We start from the raw sequence: 25,280 nt of genomic DNA, 5'->3' as shown, positions 1-25,280 counted from the left end.
TATGATTAAGACTAGAGCAATGAATTTTTTCATTGAGAGGAAATTTCAAACAGAAACCATCTTTAAAAAGATTTTTTCCCAGAAAATTTGAAACTTACCAAATCAATAGGGTAAATGTAGGAAAGCTCAGATAGTAATTGCCTGCAACGAATTGTCAACTGAGCATTAGTCTTCAGAAAGAGTTCTCTGATAAGGAAAGATAAAAAGCATATTTGTTAAAAAAAAAAAAGTTTTCATGCTAATATTTATTTCCACACAATTGATGCAGAGGAAGATTAAATGCCCTGCAGTGGGCCACAGAAACTCAGAAGTAGAGTCAGAATAATAGCTAACATGAATCCTGACCTATCTCTAAATAGTATAAGATCAAGATAACTATATACTGAGGCCTACTGTGTGTATCAGGCATCATGCTAAGAGATGTAAAGGGTACAAATAATCATTGACTGTGCACCTACCGCTATATGCCAGGAGCTTTACAAATGGCTTTACTTATTAGAATAATTCAATTAGGTTGATATTATTATACCCATTTTACAAACAAGGATAAAAAATTTAGAGAAGCTCAGTAAGAAGACCAGGGTCTCATTTAATCTGAAAGCCAATCTGATTTCAGGAAATATCTACATGGTATTATCTTTAAAAAGTATTCTATTTTTCACTCACAGCTACTGCCTGCCATATTAGGAAAATAGAATAAAAAGAACAAACAATAAGCTGTGGCATGAGATGATGCAGCCCTTCTCTTGAACTAAAGAAATAAGACCATGAGATAAAATATCCATAGAATAAATTACCTGCTCAATTGTGCTAATGATTAAAAAAAAAAAAAAAGAGGAATTCAGCAAAACTGTAGGTCAAAGTAGAACATAAAAGTAGTAGTATAACACAAAGAGCACTAAAGAGTTAAAGGGATCTAGTCCTGCTTTCCTTGTGAGCTGGTCAAAATAACTTCCCAGAGCCTTGCCTTCCTATCTGCAAATTGAGAGGATTAGACCAGATGATCTCCACGGTTCTTTCCAGGTCTAACATTCTTGAATGCTCAATTGCTAAGGTTTCTTGAAGAAAAATGTAGGATGAGATGAGTTTCCAGAAAAAGGGAGTAAACATGAGCAAAAGAACAGAGGTGGCATCAAATTAAGCATGTGCTGGAAAAAATAAAGAGAAAAACTATTAGCACCTATGAAATGAATGTTGTGGAGCAACTGAAATGAACTACAGTTGTACAGTGCCAATTTGCTGAAGGTTATTTGAAAGTTAAGCAAAACAATCACCATGACTTCTTAAAAGGAGAAAAAATATGGTAAAAATAGTATTTTAAGAGGGGAGGTCTGATAAGCAACATGGAGGATGAACTGGAAAAGTGGAGAGACTGATGTTAGAAAGACAAGCTAGGAGCTGTGGAGGTAATCCAAATGGACGAACACTAAACAGGAGTAAGTCTGAAGAAAAGACCATAAGCTACACTACATGTGGAAGACAGGAAGAGGAGAAGATTCAAACATTAAGTCATGGTGCAGTGGCTTTAAAAACTAGAAGAATAGGGGTGCCCGGGTGGCTCAGTCAGTTAAGCATCCCACTCCTGATTTCAGCTCAGGTCGTGATCTCACGGTTCGTGAGTTCAAACCCTGCGTGGGGATCTGTGCTGAAGGCACCCAGCCTGCTTGGGATTCTCTCTCTTCCCCTCCCCTGCTTTCTCTCTCTCTCTCTCTCTCTCTCTGAAAAATAAATAAACATTAAAAATAAATAAGCAATACATAAATAAACTAGAAAATCAACTGTTCACATTTGTCATTAGGCTAGGAGCTCTCGTAACTACTTTTAGCACATGCGTGACGCTCAGTAGGGTGCTTCATAAATGTTTGTTGAATAAATGAATGTGGCACTGATGTGTGTGGAATATAAATGAATACCAGCAGCTTTTACAGAATCCTGCTTTTCCAAATCCTACCCTTAAGGTAAACTCAACACTCTTAACTATTATTCTCAGTGTTGCATTTACCTTTTCGCAGTACACTCCTTCCTCAATTCATTCAGAGATTCCTTCTGGAGTTGAAGCTTGAGGTGCTCAGTTGAAAATGCACTTCCTAGAGACAGATGGAGGAAGACAATTCCAGATGTAACACTGCAGATACCACTGTTCAATCACAACCAAACACGCAGAGCCCATCCCCCGACTATGAGAGAGCAATAGAGTTCAGAGGCAAAGTAAACTGGGGATAGAAGTCTTCTGGGGGAATTAACTAGAAAAAACTTCCCTACTTGTTCAATTTTGACACAAGTCCAGCCTCTAGCAGGAGTCAAAGAGTAAGTCAAAGAGTAATCTGCCTCCAGATTTCTGGATTGCTGACCAAGAAACCCTGATGAGATTTCAAAATTCAGACTTCATTTAAAAAAAAAATTTTTTTTTAATATTTATTCACCTTTGAGAGACAGAGAGAGACAGGATGTGAGGTGGGGGGGGGGGGGGCAGAGAGAGAGAGGGAGACACAGAATCCGAAGCAGGCTTCCGGCTCTGAGCTGTCAGCACAGAGCCCGATGCGGGACTCAAACTCACTGACTGCGAGATCATGTCCTGAGCCGAAGTCGGATGCTCAACCAACTGAGCCACCCAAGCATTCCCAGACTTCATTTTAAAAGAAAGCGGCTATAGACTCTGGTGTTAATGCTTATTCACTAAAGGTTCATCAATTGTAATAAACAGATCTCTCTGGTGGGAGATGCTGACAATGGAGGAGGCTATGCATGTGTGAGAGCTGGGGATATATGGGAAATCTCTGCAACTTCGGCTCAAGTTTGCTATGAACCTAAAAACTGCTCTAATAAATAAAGTTTATTTATTTATTTTTTTTTAAATTTTTTTTTAACGTTTATTTATTTTTGAGACAGAGAGAGACAGAGCATGAACGGGGGAGGGTCAGAGAGAGAGGGAGACACAGAATCTGAAACAGGCTCCAGGCTCTGAGCTGTCAGCACAGAGCCCGACGCGGGGCTCGAACTCACGGATCATGAGATCACGACCTGAGCCGAAGTCGGACACTTAACCGACTGAGCCACCCAGGCGCCCCTAAAGTTTATTTATTTTTTAAGTGGTTAATTTCTTCTCACCCACAAATGCTATACAGCAACGTTTCTGAGAGTATAAAAAGTAGAAAAGGAAAAATTACCTGCATTTTGACTGCTATCGCGTAGTTCATAAATATAAGTAGTTTTAGCTACAATCACAGTGTGCAGGAAATGTATATTCTGATTTTTCCATATTATGTCATAAGCATTTTTACATGTTGACAGATAGTCTAAGTTATAATGTTTAATGGCTGTGTAAAATTCAACTCCGTGGATGTGAATTATATGAATATTCCACATTTTAACTGATACCCCAAACCCCAAACCCATTACAGAACATTTAATTTCCTTTAAGTGTTTGCTTTAGCATTACACAGAGATTAGTATTTGTGTTTATATGCCTGATTGTTATATTTACATCAACTTCTGGAACCTCCATGTCCATTTATGTGATCATAAAATCTTTCTACATCTTCTTACTCTAAGAAATGAGAGCATCTTCTGTTCTTGACAATCCAGGCCTGATAGCACCAGAAATACTGAAGCACAGAAAAACAATCTTAGATCCAGACACACTAATCTTACAAAGGGGTTTGGTTTCATGAACTATGATCCAACAGGAAAAGGGGCCTTCAACTATTCTGCACCTCTCCTGCGAGAAGGAACGAGAAGTACATTACTGAACATTATACAGTTTAGACCTTAGCACTAAGTTCACCAACTTAAGTCATTTTATCAACATATTTCTAAGTACCCTTCTCTTCTCTCACACCTGTATTTAAATGATCCACATGTTGGTAACTTTGCCCCCCCAAATAGAACATAATCAAGGAGCACCACTCATCTCCTTTAGCCCCAGTATAATTCCTCCCCACATCTTAATCTTTAATGATTTCAGATGACATTCAGATTGACAACTTTCACCCCCCACCCCATGTACGTGTTGAACGATTACCAAAGATTTGAAAATTTCCAGATTTATCTATTAGTGACTTCTAGTTTATTTCTTTTAGTCAGAGACCATATTTTGCGTTATTCTGATTCTTTTTTAATTTGTTTTATGATAGCAACTATGGCCTAACCGAATGTTCAATGCGCGTCCGATAAAAAGGTATATTCTGATAGTGTGCAGTGGGGTGGTCTGCTGTTAATCAGGGAAAGTTAGTTAATAGTGTTAAGGTCTTTATCCTTACTGATTTTCACTTCACTTGTTCTATGAATTACTGAGAGATGAGTGTTGCAGCTTCCAGCTTTAATTATAGATTTGGCTATTTCTTCTTCCAATTTTATCAGTTTTTGCTATATACATACACACATTTAACATTGTGTGTGTGTAGTGTATACATATACGTTGTATATATATATAGTGTATATATGGTGTATATATGGTTTGCGTGTGTGTGTATATATATATATGTATATACGTAAATATACATATATACATGTATACACACACACACATATATAGTGAAGCTCTGTTATGTTCATACATATTTAGAATTGTCATATCTTTTTGTGACTGACCTCTCCACCATAATGTAAAATCTGTCTTTATCACAGGTAATATTCACTGTTCTGAAATCTCCTCTTCTAATATAATATTGACACTCTGGCCTTCTTTTAATTTGTATCTGCATGGTGTACTATTCCCATTCGTTTACTTTTAATCAACCAATCTATCTACCCTTATATCAAAAGTGGGTTCCTTACAGATAGCATTTAGTTGGGGTTTTTTAAATGTAAATTAATTTGAACAATCTCAGTTTTTTAACTGAGGTATTTTGATTGCTTATACTTAATATAATCATTGACATTTAGATTAAAATCTACCATTTGGCTAGTTGTTTTCTATATATTCTACCTATTCTCTGTTCCTTTTTTCCTTCTTTTTTCATGCTTTTGAATTGAATATTTTTTTACAATTCCCTCTTTCTTCACGATTGGCTTAGTCTTATCTCCATTTTATTTTATTTTTTAATTTTTTTTTAATGTTTATTTACTTTTGAAAGAATGAGACAGAGGCGTGAGTGTGGGAGGGGCAGAGAGAGGGAGACACAGAATTGGAAGCTGGCTCCAGGCTGTCAGCACAGAGCACGATGTGGGGCTCGAACTCACAGACCACGAGATCATGACCTGAGCTAAAGTTGGACACTTAACCGACTGAGCCACCCAGGCGCCCCAGTCTTATCTCTATTTTAAATTTTTCGTGGCTGCCCCAGAGTTTACAGTATATAACTTCAATAAATAAGTCTACCTTCAAATATTATTATACTACTTCATGTAGAGTATAAAAACCTGAAAATACTATACTCCCAATTCTTCCCTTCCCCACTCTTCACATTCTTCACACATTTTACTTTATGCATGTTATAAACCCCAAAACACTGCTATTTTTGCATTAGAAAATCAACTGTCTTTTATAGTAATTAAAAATAAGAAAAAATGTCTTTATAGTAGCTTCAACCATTTCTGGAGATCTCATTTTTTGTGTGTGTAGAGCCACATTTCTGTCTGGTATCATTTTTCTTCCACTGAAGAAATTCTTTTAACATTTCTTAAAATGTAGGACTGGTGGTAATGAACTGTCTTAGTTTTTTGTCAAAGAGTCTCTCTGCACGTCAGTTCAGGTAATTTCTATTGATCTATATTCAAGTTCACTTATTCTTTTCTCAGCTGTGTCAAATCTACTGGAGTGTCCGTCAAAGGCACTGTTCATCTCTCTTACCATGTTCTTTATTTGTAGCATATCCATTAGACTGTTTCTGACAGTTTCCATTTCACAGCTGAAATTTACCATCTATCCATACTGGTTATCCACCTTTCAATAAAAGCCCGAAGCCCATTAATCATAGTTATTTTAAATTCTCTCTCTGGTATTCCCAACATCTGAGTCACTACTGGGTTTTTTTCCTCTTTTGAGTTAAATTCTTCTCTTGACATTTTGTTGGTGGTGGTGGGAGGGGAAGGGATAACAATGGGTCTTTGTTTTGTTTTTGCTTTTCTTTGTTTCAAAAATTTTGACTGAAGGCTCAAGATCGTGCAACAGAGAGCATGAGACAACAGAGAAAGAAAAGGACATGCCTCTTCTGTTAATTTGGGGGCTGAATCAATACAATCAGGAACTAAGCTGGTTTGGGGTTTTGTTGCTTCCATTTTGTTGCTACCTTCAACTTCAAAATTCTTCAAATTTCCTCTAACTTCTCCTTTTTGGAGGTGGTGATGGTGGAGATGATTTGCTGGATGCTTTTGCTCCATGAACTTGTTCCACCCTCAGATTTAGGGAACAAGTTCTGCCCTATGAACCTGCACCTAAGTAAGAGTGACTCACTATGCTCTTGCCTCTCCTCAAGTGGTACACTAATGTGGCTTTCTATCCTGGTTGGGGAGGAGAGCTGAGTTTCTCTTTTATCTCATTTGAGCTAAGCAGTCCCTGTGCCCTGAGGTATCAGGGTAGGGCTTTCTCTCAGTGATACTGTCCCTCCCCTAGGGACAGGAGGTTTCTAATAGTCCAGGGCCAACACTGTTTCTGCCTCACCCCCAAGTGTAATAATGTTTTCTTTTTCTTCTTCCAATCCTTCACTTCTGTCCTAGAAACCATAGGGCTTGCAGCTCTTCCTCCAGAGGCTTAGTGCTTTTGTTCTTAGAGAAGAGTTATGCTTTCTAGCAACAGCATCCGTTCCCCTTCCTCCAGACCTACACAACCACAGGAGGCTTTCTACATTTTCTACCCTGTCTCCAATCTTTCTTGTGAATATCCATTGTAGGTCCACACAGAGTAAACTGCAAGGAGGTGTGAACTGCTTACAGCTGCTATAGTCCTACAATAGAACACACTTAGTGGTTAGCAATTTGTTAAAAATTGTAGTGGAATTATTTTACCTTCTTAGACAGTGGCCCAACTTCCTCCCATGCTCTGCCACTGGTGACTCAGTCCTCACATCCTGTCTCTTCTTGGACATGCCCATCTTTTCTTACATTATCAGGCTACTTGGCTGCCCTGTAATCTTTAATTCTCCAGATGCAAGAAAAGCTATGATTTTGTACATTATTCAGCTTTCTCTTGTTGTTAGGGTGGAAGTGAAGTTCTTACTACCTTTCTACATCCTCCGCAGAGGCTGGAAGTCAAATCTGAGGATGCTGATTTAAATTTTTTTTTTAAGTTTTTCTCTGCTCTTTGTATTTCCTGCTCCTTTGGGGTCAGCTATTCCATTTAACTTGGACTTGTTTATACTGTTTTCCTCAAATGTCTGATGATCCTTGGTTTTCCCTTCAAATCCATGAATAAGTGATTAGACTGATTAGTATAGGCAACTAGTGTAGGTTTCCTTTGAAGCTATAAAGACTTATTTACATGAAAGGCATCGTTCCTGGGTGCCAACTCAGCGTAAGTGGGTAGGTCCTGTTGACAATTAGGCTTTTCTTCAGAGTATATATGCCATACTGGAAGAAGGTAGTACTGTTACATTATTGACAACTGTCAATCTTAGGACTGGGTTACTCTAGGGCATTTCACTTCTAAGTAGAGCTGTCTTTATGTTTTCCCTCTAGGTCAATTGTAAAAGTCCACAGTCAGGCTCTGTTCCACCTTCTATGCCAAACCCTTGTCCCATGAGACCTAACCAGGTCAAGAATCCATTATGTTTAGAAAGCAGCTGGAGCAAGTATTACAGGAAGGGAGTCCAAATCCAAAGAAAAGAAAATGGACCAGTAGGCCCAGCTCCCTTAATTACTGCTCCATCGTTCCTGATCTCTGTACTTGGAAACTCCAAGTTGAGGCCTCTGAGAGCTGCACCAGAAACCCCCACATCAGCCTCTTCCATTTTTGTGCCAGGTGGCAGTTTTTCTCTACTCTAGCTGATGCATCAAAACAATCCTATCTATACTGTGTCTTCGAGAGCTGTGTCAAAATCTTTGCTATTCCAATGGTGCCCTCTCTTACCTTTACCACCCCCACTGTATCTTTACTATCGTATCAGTGGGTCAGAGGGAGGGAAAGCAAATGAATGCGCTTAGTTTACCATATTCCAAAATTGTTTTCTGGAATGTTTGGTCCTGTCCATTTACACACTAATGTTCCACTCTGTTAGGAAGATGGCCCCTGTGTTCAGCAAAAACTCAGGTCAGACACTTTAATTTTAATAGCCAAATGTCAATGCTGTCTCCCGTAAGTCTAATAGCTAAAGAATATGAATCTTGCTTCCATCAACAAAACACAACACAGACTCTTTGGGCCCTTTCTCACCAGAGACTTTGGCCTCAGACTGGATAATGGCCAGCTCCTGTCAAAATTACAGTTAAAACCAATAAACTGTCATTCTTCTGGGTTTTCTATATCATGTCAGATGACCAAAAAGCAATATACTTGAACTATTTTAGTTTCCTTCCCTGCAGACATGCTTTTTTTGAACTATGATTTATGATACTGCCCTTCTCAAGGGTTAAAAGATATTTCTTGCTGTAACTTTTGCAAAATTGCAATGACTATATTTCATTATGATGTTTAATACATTGCACATTCTTCCCAGAATTTAGTGCCAATAAATTGTTTTCTCCCTAAAGAATGGATCTACTTCCTTATAACACGTAATGGGAAGCACTTGACTCCTTTCATAATTCTACACAATTGGCTTGATGGCTAACAATGTCATAGCTAATTTTAGTGCTTCAATACAATAGGTGGATCATATGGGAGGCAGTATACTATATTGGAAAGCCCATGTCCTTAGGAATCAGAAAGATTTGGGCTAAAATCCTACCTATGCTACTTTCAGAACTCTAAACAAGTCTCAGCTTCTCTGAGTTTCATTTTCCTCATTTGTAAAATGGGGATAATTTCCCTTTTGTTCAACATTTGCATTCTCTCGACCTGCCCCCATGAAGCTCTAAGTGGGTAGAGAAAATTATACACCCCGTCTGATTGATTTTACTTTAAAAATATAAGCACAGAGCACAAACAGGGACACTGTCCAGCAATCCTACTCCAGCTCCATCATTAGTTTGCTTTCCCTGTTTGCTTTCCCACTCTTGGAGCTGAGTACTCCACACATTCCCCTCAATCCCTCAACTCCTTCTGTAGAATATAATTGCCCCACCTCGTACTACCCTGAAATAATCGGATTCCTTCACAGTCCTACCCACTACCTGCCCCTGTGCCATTTTCTTAGCCTTCTCCTCCTGTTCAGTGGATAAGGCAAATAGCTTCATTTATATAAACTCTGAATTCCTTCTCATTCCAACCGATGTCACACTAGTCTCTTCCTGACAAATTATGTTCCAGCCACAGTGGCCTCTTTTCTGTTCCAGTCTAAGCCCTTTCTATGTCCAGGTAGCCTTTTCACTTGCTGTTCCCTCTGTTTTTCCAGCAATTCTTATCTTTAAGGCTGAGCTCCTCAGGCAACCCTTTTCTGAGCAATCTCTATAAAAATGGTCTCCCACAATTATCTTGTATCACCACAGCTTGTTTATAGTACTTCTCACAACTTGATATTTATTTTCCTTGCTGGTTTCTTGTTTACAGTCTTATCTATCCACTAGGTAGGTATCCAAAATTGGAAGTCACAATTAATTCTTCCTTTTTCTCTCTTTACCCCAATATCTACTTTTCCTCCAGCATTTGTTTTTGTTTAATCATCTGGCCAGTTGTCAAAACTAGAAATTGGAAACTATCCTAAATCTCTCTCTCTCTCTCTCCTCCAACCCACCAAGCCATTAACAGTAGAGTCTATCATCGAAAGATTTCTTGAACCTACACATTCCCTCCTCCCTTTACATTCCCAATATGTTTCAGTTTTAATTATGGATTGCTTAGATTACTGTAATAACTCCCTAACAGTTCTCTATCCTCAACTCTTCAAAGAGAACTTTCTAAAACATTTACCTAATCCCCATTCTTTACTGCAGTCATCAATACAGTCTCATCTACTTTTTGTCTTTGAGAAATCTGCTTATTTCAGTAGATCGCTAGACCTTTCAACAAGAACTTCCTTTACGATTAGGTCATTCTTTACCTCTCCTGCCTCTCCTACGAACCCTTACTTGAATGTGTCCTTAGTGGTAGCTTTGCTGGAATTACCTGCAGTTCTCTGATCTACTTCCAGGCTTCGGTATAAACTGTTGCTTCTATCTGGAAAGTCTCACCTTCTCCCCCTAGGTATCCATCAGGTATTTTTCTAGACTCAGCCTAAGTGTCACCTCCTTTAACTGGTGTTGATTTTCAGATACTCATTGTCTGTGCTCCTATAACACCTTCCAAATATCTCTCTCATATATTTGTCACACCTGTCATTATGTTCCTAGCATCTTACACAGTGCTGGGTTCGTTGTGGGTGTTCCATAAACGACGAATAAAGGACTTGACAACGGTGCATGTGCACACACGCACTCAACGTTCTGTCTTCTGATCTCCTTTTATTTCTATGTTCAACTATTTAATCGTAAGCACTTTTTTTTTTTTTGTAAATGTCACTTCCAATGCTTTTTGGAAGTGGAGAAAAAATGGTAATAAGACAAAACAAAAATCTGTCAGGTGGCTTTTTTCTGCCTATCTGTACCTTCCATTGCAAAAGAGGGAGAATAAAATATGATAGTTTACCTTTCCTGCAATCCAGTTAAGACATTACAGGAATAAATCATTACAAATGTATGGAAACAGAATCATTCTGAAAAGAAAATCTGAGGTTTACTCAGCACCCACATTTGTCCTCCCCCCTGCTAAGTTGTCTGTTTTCACATGCTGCATACAATGTAAACAGCTAAAAGTAAAGAAACTTTAATAGCATAAACCCCCCCACCAAAAAAAACTGGCCTCGGGTTTTGAAACTTTTGAAAGAAATTTTGAATAATTTTTACGGAAATCTGCTTAGGAATTTCTGTCAGATGGCTATAAAAAAATCAGAACATATACACAGGCTAATAAAATTTAAATTCTCCCATTTCAAATAAATATATCTTGAATTATAAAATCTGTACAGTAATTTTTCAATTTGTGACCTTATGACATAAGAGAAGAAGATTGTTACATACTGCTTAACAATGTCTTTATAATTTCAAATAGAAATCTATGACCTTTTGGGGGCACCTGGGTGGCTCAGTCGGTTAAGCATCTGAATTCAGCTCAGGTCATGATCTCATGGTTCATGGGTTCCAGTCCCACATTGGGCTCTGTGCTGACAGTGTGGAGATTGCTTGGGATCCTCTCTCTACCTCTATTTCTGCTCCTACCCCACTTGCACGCTCTCTCTCTCTCAAAATAAATACATAAACTTAGAAACAAAGGGAAATCTATGACCTTTTAATAGAAACTAAGGCACCACTTTAAATATACTGTGTCATTTTTCTTTTATGAGAAAAGAGCACAATAATTTACTGACCAAAGAGAAGCTAATTAAATAGAACTAGATACATAGTTCATCTTACTCAAATTTATTACAAAATGACAATAAAGAATGATCATAATTGATGGGAACTTCATATAAAATATTTCTTATTTTGGTAATAAAGCATCAAAACTTTCTATTTATTGAAATTACTAAGAGGATTTTTTTCCCAAAATCTAAGCAATGAAATCTGACATAGTTGACTTCTACATATGACGTTGCTAAAAGAAGGTTTGTTTTTGCTCTTGCTTATCAAAATGAATTGAAGATCTTTGAAACAGAAGCTCCCACCACATGTCTTTCCACTTAATAAACAATATCTATAGACACGCTTGGGGTCACAGAATCTCTCTCTCTCTCTCTCTCTCTCTTTTTTGGCATTTTTCATTGCTGGGAAATCTATTGCTGTCATCAAACTTTGAAAAATAAAGAGATTCATAAAAAAGGTGAACAGATTCCCACCCTTTTTGTCAATCCTCTTCTTCTGAGATAACTAGAATTTTAGAGCTGTAAGAAATCTGGACTGTATAATTAAAAATTTTTTGTTTGTGAGGACAAACTGAGAGAATGGCAGATCTTTAATCCAAATCTCTTAATTAACATGCAACCAAATCAAAGACATCTTTGGGAAAAATTCACTTCACCCATCATATGATAAAAAGGAATATAACAGAACAAAGTTCTTCATCTAATAGTCCACAGGCCAATGGAAAACTACCAAACCATCAGTCAATTTACTGTTGGACACATATTAGAGAAAGCAACAATATTTTGTTTAATGGAAACAAGACAGGTATTGGGTCAGAGAAACCTAAATTGTATTTGGATCTGTTACTTATTTGTGACAAATGTCTCTGAGCCCCAATTATTCTCATTTGGAAAAAGGGGGTAAAATAATGACCTCTTAGGACTATTTTAAGAAGTAAATGATATACCATAAGCAAAACATCTGGCATGTTACAGGATTCCAATAACAGTTAACTGCTGGGGGCGCCTGGGTGGCTCAGTCTGTTAAGTCTCCGACTCTAGATTTCAGCTCAGGTTATGATCTCACAGTTTGTGAGTTCGAGCCCCACACTGGGCTCCATGCTAGCAGTGTGGAACCTGACTGGAACACTCTCTCTCTCTCTCTCTCTCTCTCTCTCCCTACCTCCCTCCACCCCCTCTGCCCCTCCCCAGCTTGCTTGCTTTCTTTCTCTCTCAAAGTAAATAAACAAACTTTTAAAAAAAGGTTGACTGCCGTATAGGATTTATGTAGGATTCAAATGAAAGTATTTTGCAAGGTTGTAGATAATATGGAATAGAGACAAAAGCACAAAATTTAGAGGCAAAAGGTCTGGGTCCACATCCCAACTTTGCTCCTAACTATCTGTTCATACCTGGAGAAGTCACTTATCATAATCTTAGTATCTCATACATAAAATGAAGATAAAAATGAAGATAACAATATCTGCCATACTTTGAAGATCGAATATGATGATCTTTGTGCAAGCATTTTCTAAGTATAAAGTACTGCATATACATTACTGTTATTCTCAAGAAAACTAACTGCATTAAAAAGTAGCTTCTTCCTGGGGTGCCCGGGTGGTTCAGTTGGTAAGTGTCTGACTTCAGCTCAGGACATGATCTCACGGTTCATGAATTCAGGCCCCGTGTTGGGCTCTGTGCTGACAGCTCAGAGCCAGGAGCCTGCTTCGGATTCTGTGCCCGCCCCCCGTTCTGCACCTCCCCTCTCTGTCCCTCCCCCACTCGTGCTCTGTTTCGCTCTCAAAATGAAAAAACATTAAAAAAAAATTTTTTTAAAGTAGCTTCTTCCTACAAAGCTTAGAGAACTCTGCTTTTATAAAGTTAATATGACTTCCCAGGCACTACTGAAGAGTTCTTAGATTTTATCAACATTTATAAAACGTGTTTAGGTTATGCTAAACACATTTCCTTAAGACCAATGTTTCATACCATTTTCTAAACCAAATTTCAAGCAAACTAACTTAGATAGAGTGTTGCTTCTCCAAGATTTGGGGGGTTGCGTTAGGGCTACAGATTGTGTAAACCAACATATAATTAATTAATGGGAAGGTTATTTGGCTTGAGACACTAATGAGGGGAAATCTGTTTTTTACTAACATCGTAAGTTACCAGTATCTGCCAACAATGAAAATGCATACGTTAGTAAACATTAATACTGAAAATATCAGCTCATGGCCCAGCTGGAAGTTGCTGTAGACAAGCTGGGAACCACTGCCTTGGAGGTGTGGGAAGGGGAAATTTATAGGTGTGGAGTAACGAGGCCCCTCAGAGTAGGCGGCCACTCAGCAAGTCAGCAGCATGGATAGAAATGATCTTTTTGCCTGTTCCCAAAAAATCATACTGATGCAATAAATTTTTATAAACAAAAATATATATAATAGGCACCTGTTTTTTTTCCAAATGTTTATACAAATTAATCCCTATGGCACTATTATGAGCCACTATCCTGACTCCACACATGTGTAAAAAGATACAGAAGTTAACTAATTCCTTTATGATCATTCAGAAGAATCAGTAGCAAAGATTAAATATCATATATTACTGACTTTGTATCCTAACTGAGCCCTTGGGCTGAGAACCAAGTGCCTAAGTAAGCACCAAGTTTCAAAGAGAAGTTATCATGTGGAAGATGCCACTAGTAATATTCATATTAGCAAATCATCTCACAAATGGCTAGCAAACATGCTAAATCAAAGCTGCAAGCACGGGTGACAAATACATCTTTACCCTTCACGTTGCCAATACCAGTGACTCAGGTACTTCTAAATATTTTAACTTGGCTCGAGAATCATTAAATAGTACATTCAACGTAAGTACACGAGAATATAGTTCAACACAAATGTTCTTTCGACAGACAAGAAAAAGTAGGTTTCTGGTTACCTAGCACCATCATTATGAAGAACAGGGGTCCCCAACAAGTAGAACAAGATCTACTGGTATATAAATCTGGTTATCTATATCCAGCCAACCCTTCTTTCCAACTACCCCAGTGCTGACCACCACAGTCTATAGAGATACCCAACGGCAGAAAAGCAGCACACTTTCTCCTGCTTATGTTTAAGACCAAAGGGTCAATGTTAGATCCTAATAATTCTAAGATTTCAATGATTCTAAGAGTTCAGAAGAATATTTATCTCAAAAACATGTATAAAAGTGGGAGAAAAGCTACTGAGGTACAAAGTCAATGTTAAATATCAACAATTCTGACCCATCTTGGCAAATATATATTTAACTTTGAGCATTTCCATCCTTTCTTTCCACAATAAAATGGAGATGTAAGAATGTGCTAATTCTGGGGCACCTGGGTGGTTCAGTCGGTTAAGCATCTGACTTCGGCTCAAGTCATGATCTCACAGTTCATGAGCTCAAGCCCTGCGTTGGGCCCTGTGCTAACAGCTCAGAGCCTAGAGCCTGCTTTGGATTCTGTCTCCCTCTCTCTCTGCCCTTCCCCTGCTTGCACGCTGTCTCTCTTTGTCTCTCAAAAATGAACAAATGTTAAAAACAAATAAATAAAACGAATGTGTTAATTCTGACTTGACTGCCAGAATTAAAACACTAGAATAGATACCTACAAAATCCTATAATCTCCCTTTGCTGCAGAGTTAGTGACTAGTAACTCTGAACACAGGCTCCACTATAACTTGCTATGTGGCTTTGGGCAAATCACTTAACCTCTCTGAGACTCAGTTTCCTCATCTGTAAACCAGATAATAAAATATATTCATTATTAGGAGGAGAATAGTAATACCCTTAATACATAAGACTATACATAAAAACCAAAGAAGATAAAAAAAAAACCACAAGACACTGCTTTGCAGTAATGAGTAGTCTATGAATATGAGCAATTATTATTACACTCAGTCTTTTAAATGGGATAGAAACCACTGTTTATAAGTTCACCCGTTTAAAGGCTGATAACACACTTCTTGGGACTTCACTCTATCATTATAAGAAGAAAAAACACAGTTGGGAAGATAATAGAAGAACTAGATCTCCCTATCCTTTTACCATATGCTAGAATATTTATTCTATCATAGGATTTATACATCATACTTCTGGTAAAATGTAGCATTACACAGTGAACGAGAGTTTTGGAATCGACAGATTTTAATCCTGACATCACCTGCCATAAGCTGTGTGAACTTAAGCAAGGTATTTAATGTCTCTGACCCTGACCTAGGGTTTCCTCAACTGTAAAGTGTCAATAATCATAGTACTTACCTCATAGAGCTATTGTGGTGATTAAATCACATCATATCTATATAGTGATAAGTCTGGTAACTGAAACATTACAGCTATCAATAAAAGGCAAACACCCTGAACCCCTCCTAAAACCTGACAGTGTTTTCATTTTAAAAATTGATGATCTTAAAAAAAATATGCAGAAACACATGCTATAGGTGGTAGGCAATTTTAGAATAATAAAAATTCCAAAGCACCAAAAGAAACGTGCCTTTTCACAGAAGAGGAGACCTCCTAAAGCAGCTCTTGTCTGTACACAACTGTCTATTTATTTGGAGTCATTCAACAGAGACTCCAAGAAATGGACTTTGCTCACAATATCTCATGACTTTAAGTGGCATTATCACATCAGACTCTCAGGTCTAAAGGCTGATATGCAAGCTGTGTCGGGAGTGCAGACAGTTTTAGCAATCACTGCCAAACAATATACAGTGGTTTTTTTCTACAGTGTTTCGCATGAGAGTATTGGTTGTTCCAAATGAATGCTAAGCTAGATGCTATGGAAGTCTTTATCCTTTAGCAATGATGCCCATGACACTAGACTGATAACCATGACTATGATTCATTCACTCAACAAATATTTATTCAATGCTTACTGCATCCCAAGCACGGTACCATGCCCCAAGAATATAAGAGTATTTAATACAGTACTTGGGCAATTCTTCCCTCAGAGATCTGACCGTCTAGAAGGAGGGGGGAAAATGAACAATTAGAATGCTATAATGGAAAAACACAGGATGCAATGGAAACACACAGTAGTATGTCTAATAGAGGTAAGAGGAGAAAGGAAAGACAGCCAGTGAAAAATTTCTCAGAAAAAGTAACATTTTGGTGTTTTTTTATTGTTATTTTTTGTGGGGGTTTTTGAGAGAGAGAGAGAGAGAGAGAGAGAGAGCATGCATGAGCTGGGGAGAGGGGCAGAGAGAGAGAGAGAGAGAGAGAGAGAATGTCAATGGGGCTCCATCCCAGGACACTGGGATCACAACCTGTGCCAAAATCAAGAGTTGGACACACAACCAACTGAGCCGCCTCGACATCCCATTAACATTTAAACAGAGGCTTAAATAAGAGCAAGACAGACTGAAACATATTGAAGAAATTAAAAGAAGTTCTTTATAGCTGAAGCACTCAGACTGACACGGGTCATACAAGGCCTTTATAAGTCATGCTGAGTCAGGATGGGATATAGGAATTTGCACATATAATAAAAATCAATCACTTTAAAACAATCAATTGTATTTCTATAGATCAGCAAAAAAGTAGAAAATAAAATTTAAACATATTTACAATAGTATCATAAAACATCAGAAAGCTGAAATAAATTCAATGAATCATGGGAAATACCCAGGTATTAACAATTAGTTTCTTTCATACAATAGCCAAATTATGGAAAGAGCCTAAATGTCCATCAACCGATGAATGGATAAAGAAATTGTGGTTTATATACACAATGGAATACTACGTGGCAATGAGAAAGAATGAAATATGGTCTTCTGTAGCAACGTGGATGGAACTGGAGAGTGTTATGCTAAGTGAAATAAGTCAGGCAGAGAAAGACAGATACCATATGTTTTCACTCCTATGTGGATCCTGAGAAACTTAACAGAAGACCACGGGGGAGGGGAAGGGGGAAAAAAAAGAAAGAGAGGGAGGGAGCCAAACCATAAGAGACTCTTCAAAACTGAGAACAAACTGAGGGCTGATGGGGGTTGGGAGGGAGGGGAGGGTGAGTGAGGGGTATTGAGGAGGGCACTTGTTGGGATGAGCACTGGGTGTTGTATGGAAACCAATTTGACAATAAATTTCATATTAAAAAAACAAAACAAAACAAAACAATTAGTTAATTTCAATGTTTTGTAAAGACCTAATAAACAAAGGCACACACCATTCTCTTAGGTTGGAAGACGCAATATTCTAAAGATGTCTAAAGATCACCAATTGTATTGATAAACATATTAAATGTAGTCCCAATCAAAATAGTAGCTAGATTTCCTTTTCTGTGCAGAAATTCATAAGGCAATGCAAAAGAACAAGATTAAGCCTGTTTTTGGTCATGTTAATGGCCACAGACTCTATTTATATGAAATATCCAGAATAGGCCCATCCATAAAGACAAAAAAGTAAATTTCCATCCTTGCCAAGATGAAGAAAGGTGATCTGGAAAAAGAACAACTAAGTGGAAGAACTTTAACAGATAATAAGACCACTTATAACATGAGAGACATTAAAACTGAGATAATGGCAAAAAAACAGACAAATCAATGGAACAGAGGGTCCTGCAACAGTCATGTGAGCACATGGCCACCAATTCACGGCAAAAGTGAACCTTCAGTGCAAGGGAGACAGGTTTTTAATACATGGTACTGGGTCAATGGACTATCTGTATGAAAAAAATAAGTCTTGACTCCTATCTGACATCATATACAAAAAAATCAAATCCTGATGAATTACATATATAAATGTAAAAAGTAAAATAGTAAAGTGTTTACAAAATACAGAATAACACCTTTATGACGTTAAAATAGGAAAATATTTCCTAAACTGGACACAAAAAGTCTTAAATCTAAAAGGAAAGACTGATAAAATGGAACTTCTGTTCACGTAAGGTATCACTGAGGAATGAACTAGCAAGCCACAGAATGGGAGAATATAGTTTTAATGAACATTTCAAACAAAGAACCCGTATCTATAATATATAAGAATTCCTGTCTTTAAAAAAAAAAAAAAAAAAGGCAGTGGGGAGAGGGGAAGACTTCAACAGGTGTTTCACAAAGGAGTTTATCCCAGACAGCAGAAACATGAAATAGTATTCAACCTCATTAGTTTTCAGAGAAATCAAAATTAAGACTGCAAGAAGACAGTCCAGAAAAGCTAAAATGCAAAAGCCAGAAAGTACCAGGTGCTGACAAGGATATAGGACAAGAGATCTGATACACTGCTGGGTAGAGAGGAGGTAAACTGGACGCAAGTGCTTTGGAAAACTTTTGGACACAATCTACTAAAGCTGAAGATATGCATACCTTGTGACTATGCAATTCTGCACCTAAGTTTATATCCAACAGAAAGGCACAAACAAATCTTCATAAAGAAGCATGTACTAGAAAGTTCATGGAAGCTTTATCTAATAGCTCCAAACTAGAAATTACCAAAAACCAGAATAAATACATACTTCTATTCACACAATGGAATACTATCGGCAGTAAGAATGAACTAAGACTACATTACACGCAGGTTAGGATGGAACTTACAAACAAAATGTTGAACAGAAGCCAACACATAGAATGTACATATTACAGGATTCTACTTGCATAAAGCTCAAAATGAGGCAAAACTCATTTTGGTGTAATAAGTCAAGGTAGTGGTCAGACTGAATAGAGATGTCCTGAATGGAAGGGAACATGAGGAGGCTCCTAAGATTCTGGGGTCCGTGTAATGCTCTGCTTCTCTGTGGAGATGCTGCTTATGTAAGTGTGTTCATTTTGAAATTTTGAAATAGTGTGTGTGTGTGTGTGTGTGTGTGTGTGTGTGTGTATTTGTACCCTTTTCTGTATGTATCAACTTCAAAATACTTCCAAAAAATGTTTAAAATTATATCAGCATATTTGTACCAAGATGACTATCTGAGCCTATGGAAAGAAGAAAAGACAGCTACTGAACATGGGGGGCTGGCTGTCTGTATGGTATTTTTACTCACCTTTGTCCTGTAATGCAATTTGTTGCTTATGCAGTAATGCCACCTCCCGTCCCAAAGCTTTCTTCTGTCTTTCCAGTTCATTTCGAAGCACCAAAATTTTTAATTGCAAGCACTCACTTTGTTTTCTCTAAACAATTGAAAAGCACAGGTAAATTTATGAATATAAAACTCATAACTATGAATCATTATACATTCACAGTGTTTCAAAATGAATAATGGTTCAAAGCACTTCAATATTCACCTAATTTACAGATCTCTCGAGTAGCTTAATTATCAGCACCTGCCATTTTAATGGAAAGAATATAAAGAATAAACCTTAAGTCTGGGGACAGTTCTAAGAACCCAAAAAACACTACAAAATTTCTCAGGCCTTTTTCCTGAAATCACAATACAATTAAGACAAAAATTATTTTTTTAGAGACAGAGTTCTCAAAAACTTAGACACAGATATGCCAGGACCCAGCAATTCTACTCCTATGTATATACCCAAGAGAATTGAAAACATGTCCATACAAAAACCTGAATATTAATTTTCATAGAATTATTTATAATAGCCAAACCGTGGGATCAACCCAAGTGTCCGTCATCTGATGAACAGAAACATAAAATGTGGGTCTATCCTGTACAACGGAATATTATCTGGCAATAAAAGAAAGAAGTACTGATGAATGCTACAACACGGATGAACCTTGAAAACATTACGCTAACTGAAAGAAGCCAGTTTAAAAAGGCCACCGACCCTTTATATGAAATGTCCATATTGGGCAAATCCATAGAAATAAAAAGTAGATTTCCATCCCTGCCAAGCTGAACCGAGGTGCTCTGATATCCCAGATTTCAGAGGAAGCCAAGTAAGGACCTAGGGCTTCTGCCCCTTTCAGGCAGTAACCAACCAATCCCCCTATAGTCTCAGTGGATACCACAGGGGGAGCCTGGACTTAGGGCAATAATGAGATAATCCTCTCCCTCCCTGCTGCATTTTATCAGAGGAGGCTTACTGCAGAGTGAGAAATCTCCTTACCACACAGTGCTAAGGAGGCCACCCTATCCAGCATATCAGCGGAGGCTACGTGGGGAACAATATCAAGGCACTCCTACACCTCCCAGCTAGGGCAGTAGTTGTGGAGGTCTAGTGGAGAGCTGGAACTCCCTTTCCTGGCCAAAAGTAAGGATGCCCCCTTCCCCTGCAGTCCTGTCACTTAGATGTCAATGGAAGCTGCTTGAGGAACCTGGACTTTTATACCCACCTGGCAGTAATGAGACAGCATCTCTCCCTTCCCTCCCAGAGAAACAGGTGTCAGAAAAAGCCAGATAAAACAGATTTATGTAAGATCCAGAGACTCATAACATAATACTCGAAATGTACAAGACTTAATAAAACATCACTCATCATACCAAGAACCAGAAAGATGCCAAAGTACATGAAAAAGGATAATTAACAGATGCCGGTACTGAGATGACAGACATGTTACAATTACCTGACAAAGATTTGAATGGCTATCATAAAAATGCTTCAGTAACAATTAAGGACATCTCTGAAACAAAGGAAAACATGGAACATCTTGGCAAAGAAACAGAAAGTTTCAGTCAAGAAACTGAAGATATAAAGAGGAATCAAAAGGAAATTTTAGAGCTGAAAATATCGGTGGAATAAAAAACTTCACAAATGAGCTCAACAGCAAAATGTAGGAAACAGAGAGAAGCATCTTTAAGCTGAAAAATAGAGCAACAGAAACTACTCAGTTTAAACAAGAGAGAGAAAATAGACTGTAAAAAAAAATGAACAGAGTCTCAAGGGATCTGTGGAGCTATATCAAAAGATCTAACACTATTATCATCAAGTACAGGGAGGAAAGGAGAAAGAGAGAAGTGAAAAAGTACTCATAGAAATAATCATGAAATCTTCCCAAATTAGGCAGAGGAAATACATCTATAGATTAAAGAAGCTAGTGAACCCCAAGAGAATAAATTAAATGAAGAAGCTGACTTCAGCTCAGGTCATGATCTCGTGGCTCACGAGTTTGAGCCCTGCGTCAGGCTCTGTGCTGACAGCTCAGAGCCTGGAGCCTGCTTCAGATTGTGTCTCCCTCTCTCTCTGCCCCTCCTCTGCTCACTCGCGCGCGCTCTCTCTCCCCCTCTCAAAAATAAACAAACATTAAAAAAATTTTTTTTAAATGGCAAAAGATCTGAACTGTCACCTCACTGAAGAAGATATAAAGATGGCAAATAAGTATATGAAAAGATGCTCAACATCATATGTTATCAGGGAACTGCAGATTAAAACAATGAGATACCACCACTGTATGTTTACTAGAATAATAAGTATCCAAACACTGACAATACGAATGCTGGCAAGGAGGTGGACCCACAGGAAATGTTGTTCATTGTTGGTGGAAATGCAAAATGGTCACTATAGCCACTTTAAAAGATGGTCTGGCAGTTTCTTACAAAACTAAACACAGGATTACTATATGACCCAGCAATCATGCTTGTGGATATTTACCCAGATGACTTGAAAACTTACGTCCCCGCAAAAATCTACATATGAATGTCTATAGTACCTTTCTTCATAATTGCCCAAACTTCCAGATGAACTTCAACAGGTCAACAGTTAAACTGTGGTATATCCATACAATGGAGTATTACTCAGCAATAAAAAGAAATAAGCTATCAAGCTATGAAAAGTCATGGAGGAACCTTAAATGAATGTTGCTAAGTAAAAGCAGCCAATCAGAAAAAGCTACATACTGTATGATTCCAACTATATGACATTCCTGGAAAAGGCAAAACTATGGAGACAGTAAAAAGATCAGTAGTTGCCAGGGGTTCCTGAGGGAGGGGGAAAAGGATGAACAGGTAGAGCCCAGGGGATTTTTAAGTAGTGAAATTACACTGCATGATACTGTAATGGTGGATACATGACATTGTGCATTTGCCAAACCCAGACAACTGTACAACATAGAGTAAACCTATGGTAAACTACGGACTTAAGTTAATAATATTGTATTGTACTAATATTAATATTGTGTTCACATTGATTCAACAATTGTACATGAGATGTTAAGAACAAAAAAAGCTGGGAGAAGAAGGAAATAATTTCTGTACAATTTTTCTATAAACCTAAAACTACTCTAAAAAATAAAGCTTATTTTTAAAAAAGTGATAGAACTATACCTCAAAAAAGCCAATTTTACTGAATGTTCATTTAATAAAACACATCCCAGACACATTCTACCAGAGATACAACTAAGTTTGCTAAATAGGTAAGTCTGTGAACTTATCTTTCTATTAAAATAGCTCCTACTTAAACCTATGAAACCACACTCTAAACTTTACTCAGCCTCCCTTTTAATCCAAATACCTTTGAAAGCCAGAATTTGCCTCCAGATAAAATCTGAAATCCTGCCCCCACAATGAACATACATGTACTTGCACATTTGTATTCACACACAATTACTGTGCTATGAATGTATGTGCCCTTCTCTTCTGCTCTTTTTTTTAATTAAAAAAATTTTTTTAAGTTTATTTATGAGAGATAGGGACAGCGTGAGCAGGGGAGGGGCAGAGAGAGAGGGAGACACCAAATCCAAAGCAGGCTCCAGGCTCTGAGCTGTCAACAGAGAGCCTGACTCAGGGCTTGAACTCACAAACCAAGAGATCATGACCTGAGCCGAAGTGGGACACTGAACCGACTAAGCCACCCAGGTGCCCCTCTCCTGCTCTTTATCAACAGTGTCAATAATATGCTTCTCATGATTTTCCATAAAATCTTAACCCAATAGTAATATTTGGCTGTACCTAGTAAATTCTTATCTCCTTCCTAAGATATGTACTAATTAAAATTGTAATGAGGAAAAAAAAAAAACTATTCATTAAATAAACCGAATAGCTTTACCAAGCTGGTAGAAAACTTTAAAAGGTAAAGTCAGCATCTCTATTTGATTCAAAGATAATGAAGAAGCAAGGGCACTCAGTGAGATGAGTAATGGTATGGCCTTGTTGAAGCAATGGGCATGGAAAATGATCTGGCAGTTGCGTGTAAAGTACTTTATGGCTATCGTTTCTCACCCAAAATGCTTTCTTCCTCATCTCTGAAACATTGATTCTAAACAGATGGCATGATCATCTGTTAAAGACATTCAAGCCAAGAAAACAAGCAGAACAGCTTATTTCCAATCATCATTATATTTGACTGGAAAACTCTATGAAATATGAAACATTCCTAAGCAATTTTTCTTGAACAAAGCAAACATTTATGAAGGGCATACTATGTGCTCCTAAATGAATGAGAAATGGTGTCTGCTTTCCAAGAGTTTGGGTCTAATGGAGATAAAAGCCATTTTGCCCTGTCAACCAAATGTAAAAACAAAGACCAAAGACAGTGTGGTTGTTTATCATTAAAGAAAAAGGAACCAAGAAACAATTTGGATTTCTTTAATAATTCAATAGTATGATCATGACAGGCTAGGGTGTTTTTATATCACTGAGAGAAAAAATACACAAATTCTTAGGAAACAGTCCTTTTTTTACAAAGAAGTTAAGTGTTCAATTTTTGTAACTTGCATTTTTCCACAAAATATGTAAACCGAATTCTACCTGGGCAGAGGAAAAAAGAAACAACAGAAAAAAAGTGAAGCAACTTTTTATAGAACACAGATATGCCTACACAGAGGGTTAATCTGCTCTATTCCAGGGTACACACTCAAATAGGGAATATTTTCTAGAATCAAAGCACCAAGGGTACAAGTTAATCTAAATACTAAACTAATACAGGAAGGCATGTTTACAGTGTGTTTGTGTTATGGTCCATGTGCAGAAACTGGCCCATTTACAGAACTGTATCAAGTCATTCAATACCAGGATGGTTGGCTCTAATTTCTGATGAGAAGAGTAAACAAACCTGACCAAGTGGGATCTGGTTCTGCTTCTTTTCTAACTCACCTAACACAAGTGCTCAAAGACCCTAATGTTCTATAAGTATCTGCTAATGGGTTTCTGTGTTCTATTTATCTGTTTACTCCTAGTTAATGTCACATGTGCATCTCCAATGGGTAAGTATTCATTGGATCTTAGTGTTTTTATACAACATGTATCTGATCTGAAAATCACAGGTAGATTCCTCTATTTGCAAGCACACACATTCCTATTTACAAAGACAATGACAGGCAATGTTAAAAGATTCATTTCAGAATGACAGACTAATTTGTAAATGACATACTAAAGGAAACAATTTTCTTTAGATCACATTGGAGCTAAAAACCTGAGGCGAAATGTTCTCAAAGCATGGTCCAGGAAACCACGAGAGTTTCTGAGACCATTTCAGAGTCTGTGAGATCAAAAATATTTTCATAATACTACTAAGCTATTATCTCCCTTTTTCATTCTCATTTTCTCATAACTGTACGGTGGAGCTTTCCAGAGTCTCTAAGATTTGTGGTATCCTCACAGCCTGATTGCCGAAATAAATGTGAGAATCCATCTGTCTTTTATTAACCTAGGCATCACCAACAGGTACACACTAAGTTCTCTGAGGTCTTGATAATTTTTAAGAGTATAAAGAAGTCTTGAGACTAAAAAGTTTGAGCATGGTAGATTAGGGCACACTCATCTATATTCGTTTTCCCACAAAATCTGGAAATAATTAACAATCTGGAAAAAAAAAAGTTTTAGAACTATGGCAGTTGTGCTATGGGAACAAATTTACTTTTAAATGTCATTTCTAGGTTGTTTCTATTGCACTTACAGCTACTCAACCACCAAAAAAGGGAAAAAAATTTCCTTAGAAAATACTTAATCCAGGGGCACTTGGGTGGCTCAGTTGGTTAAGCGCTGACTTCAGCTCAGATCATGATTTCATGGTTCATGTGTTCAAGCCC

The 25,280-nt window shown here is 37.7% G+C and overlaps 1 protein-coding gene across 5 annotated transcripts in view; it reads right to left on the bottom strand.

The window, feature by feature from the left end:
* Positions 1–25,280, bottom strand: part of UVRAG (UV radiation resistance associated) — a 296,175-nt gene that overhangs the window by 133,784 nt on the left and 137,111 nt on the right. For 4 of the 5 annotated variants that reach the window (XM_053203714.1, XM_027039850.2, XM_053203716.1 and 1 more), the window contains exons 8-10: positions 19,405–19,531; positions 2,003–2,087; positions 99–186 (exon numbers count right to left, since the gene is read on the bottom strand). In XM_053203714.1, the coding sequence (XP_053059689.1) occupies positions 99–186; positions 2,003–2,087; positions 19,405–19,531 (300 nt within the window). The remainder of the gene's footprint in view (positions 1–98; positions 187–2,002; positions 2,088–19,404; positions 19,532–25,280) is intronic. The other variant, XM_053203713.1, reaches the window with a different exon arrangement.

The sequence above is a fragment of the Acinonyx jubatus genome, chromosome D1 (genome assembly GCF_027475565.1).
Source record: "Acinonyx jubatus isolate Ajub_Pintada_27869175 chromosome D1, VMU_Ajub_asm_v1.0, whole genome shotgun sequence".
NCBI lineage: Eukaryota > Metazoa > Chordata > Mammalia > Carnivora > Felidae > Acinonyx > Acinonyx jubatus.
Note: the sequence above shows the minus strand (reverse complement) of the source record. Positions and strands in the feature narration are given on the sequence as shown.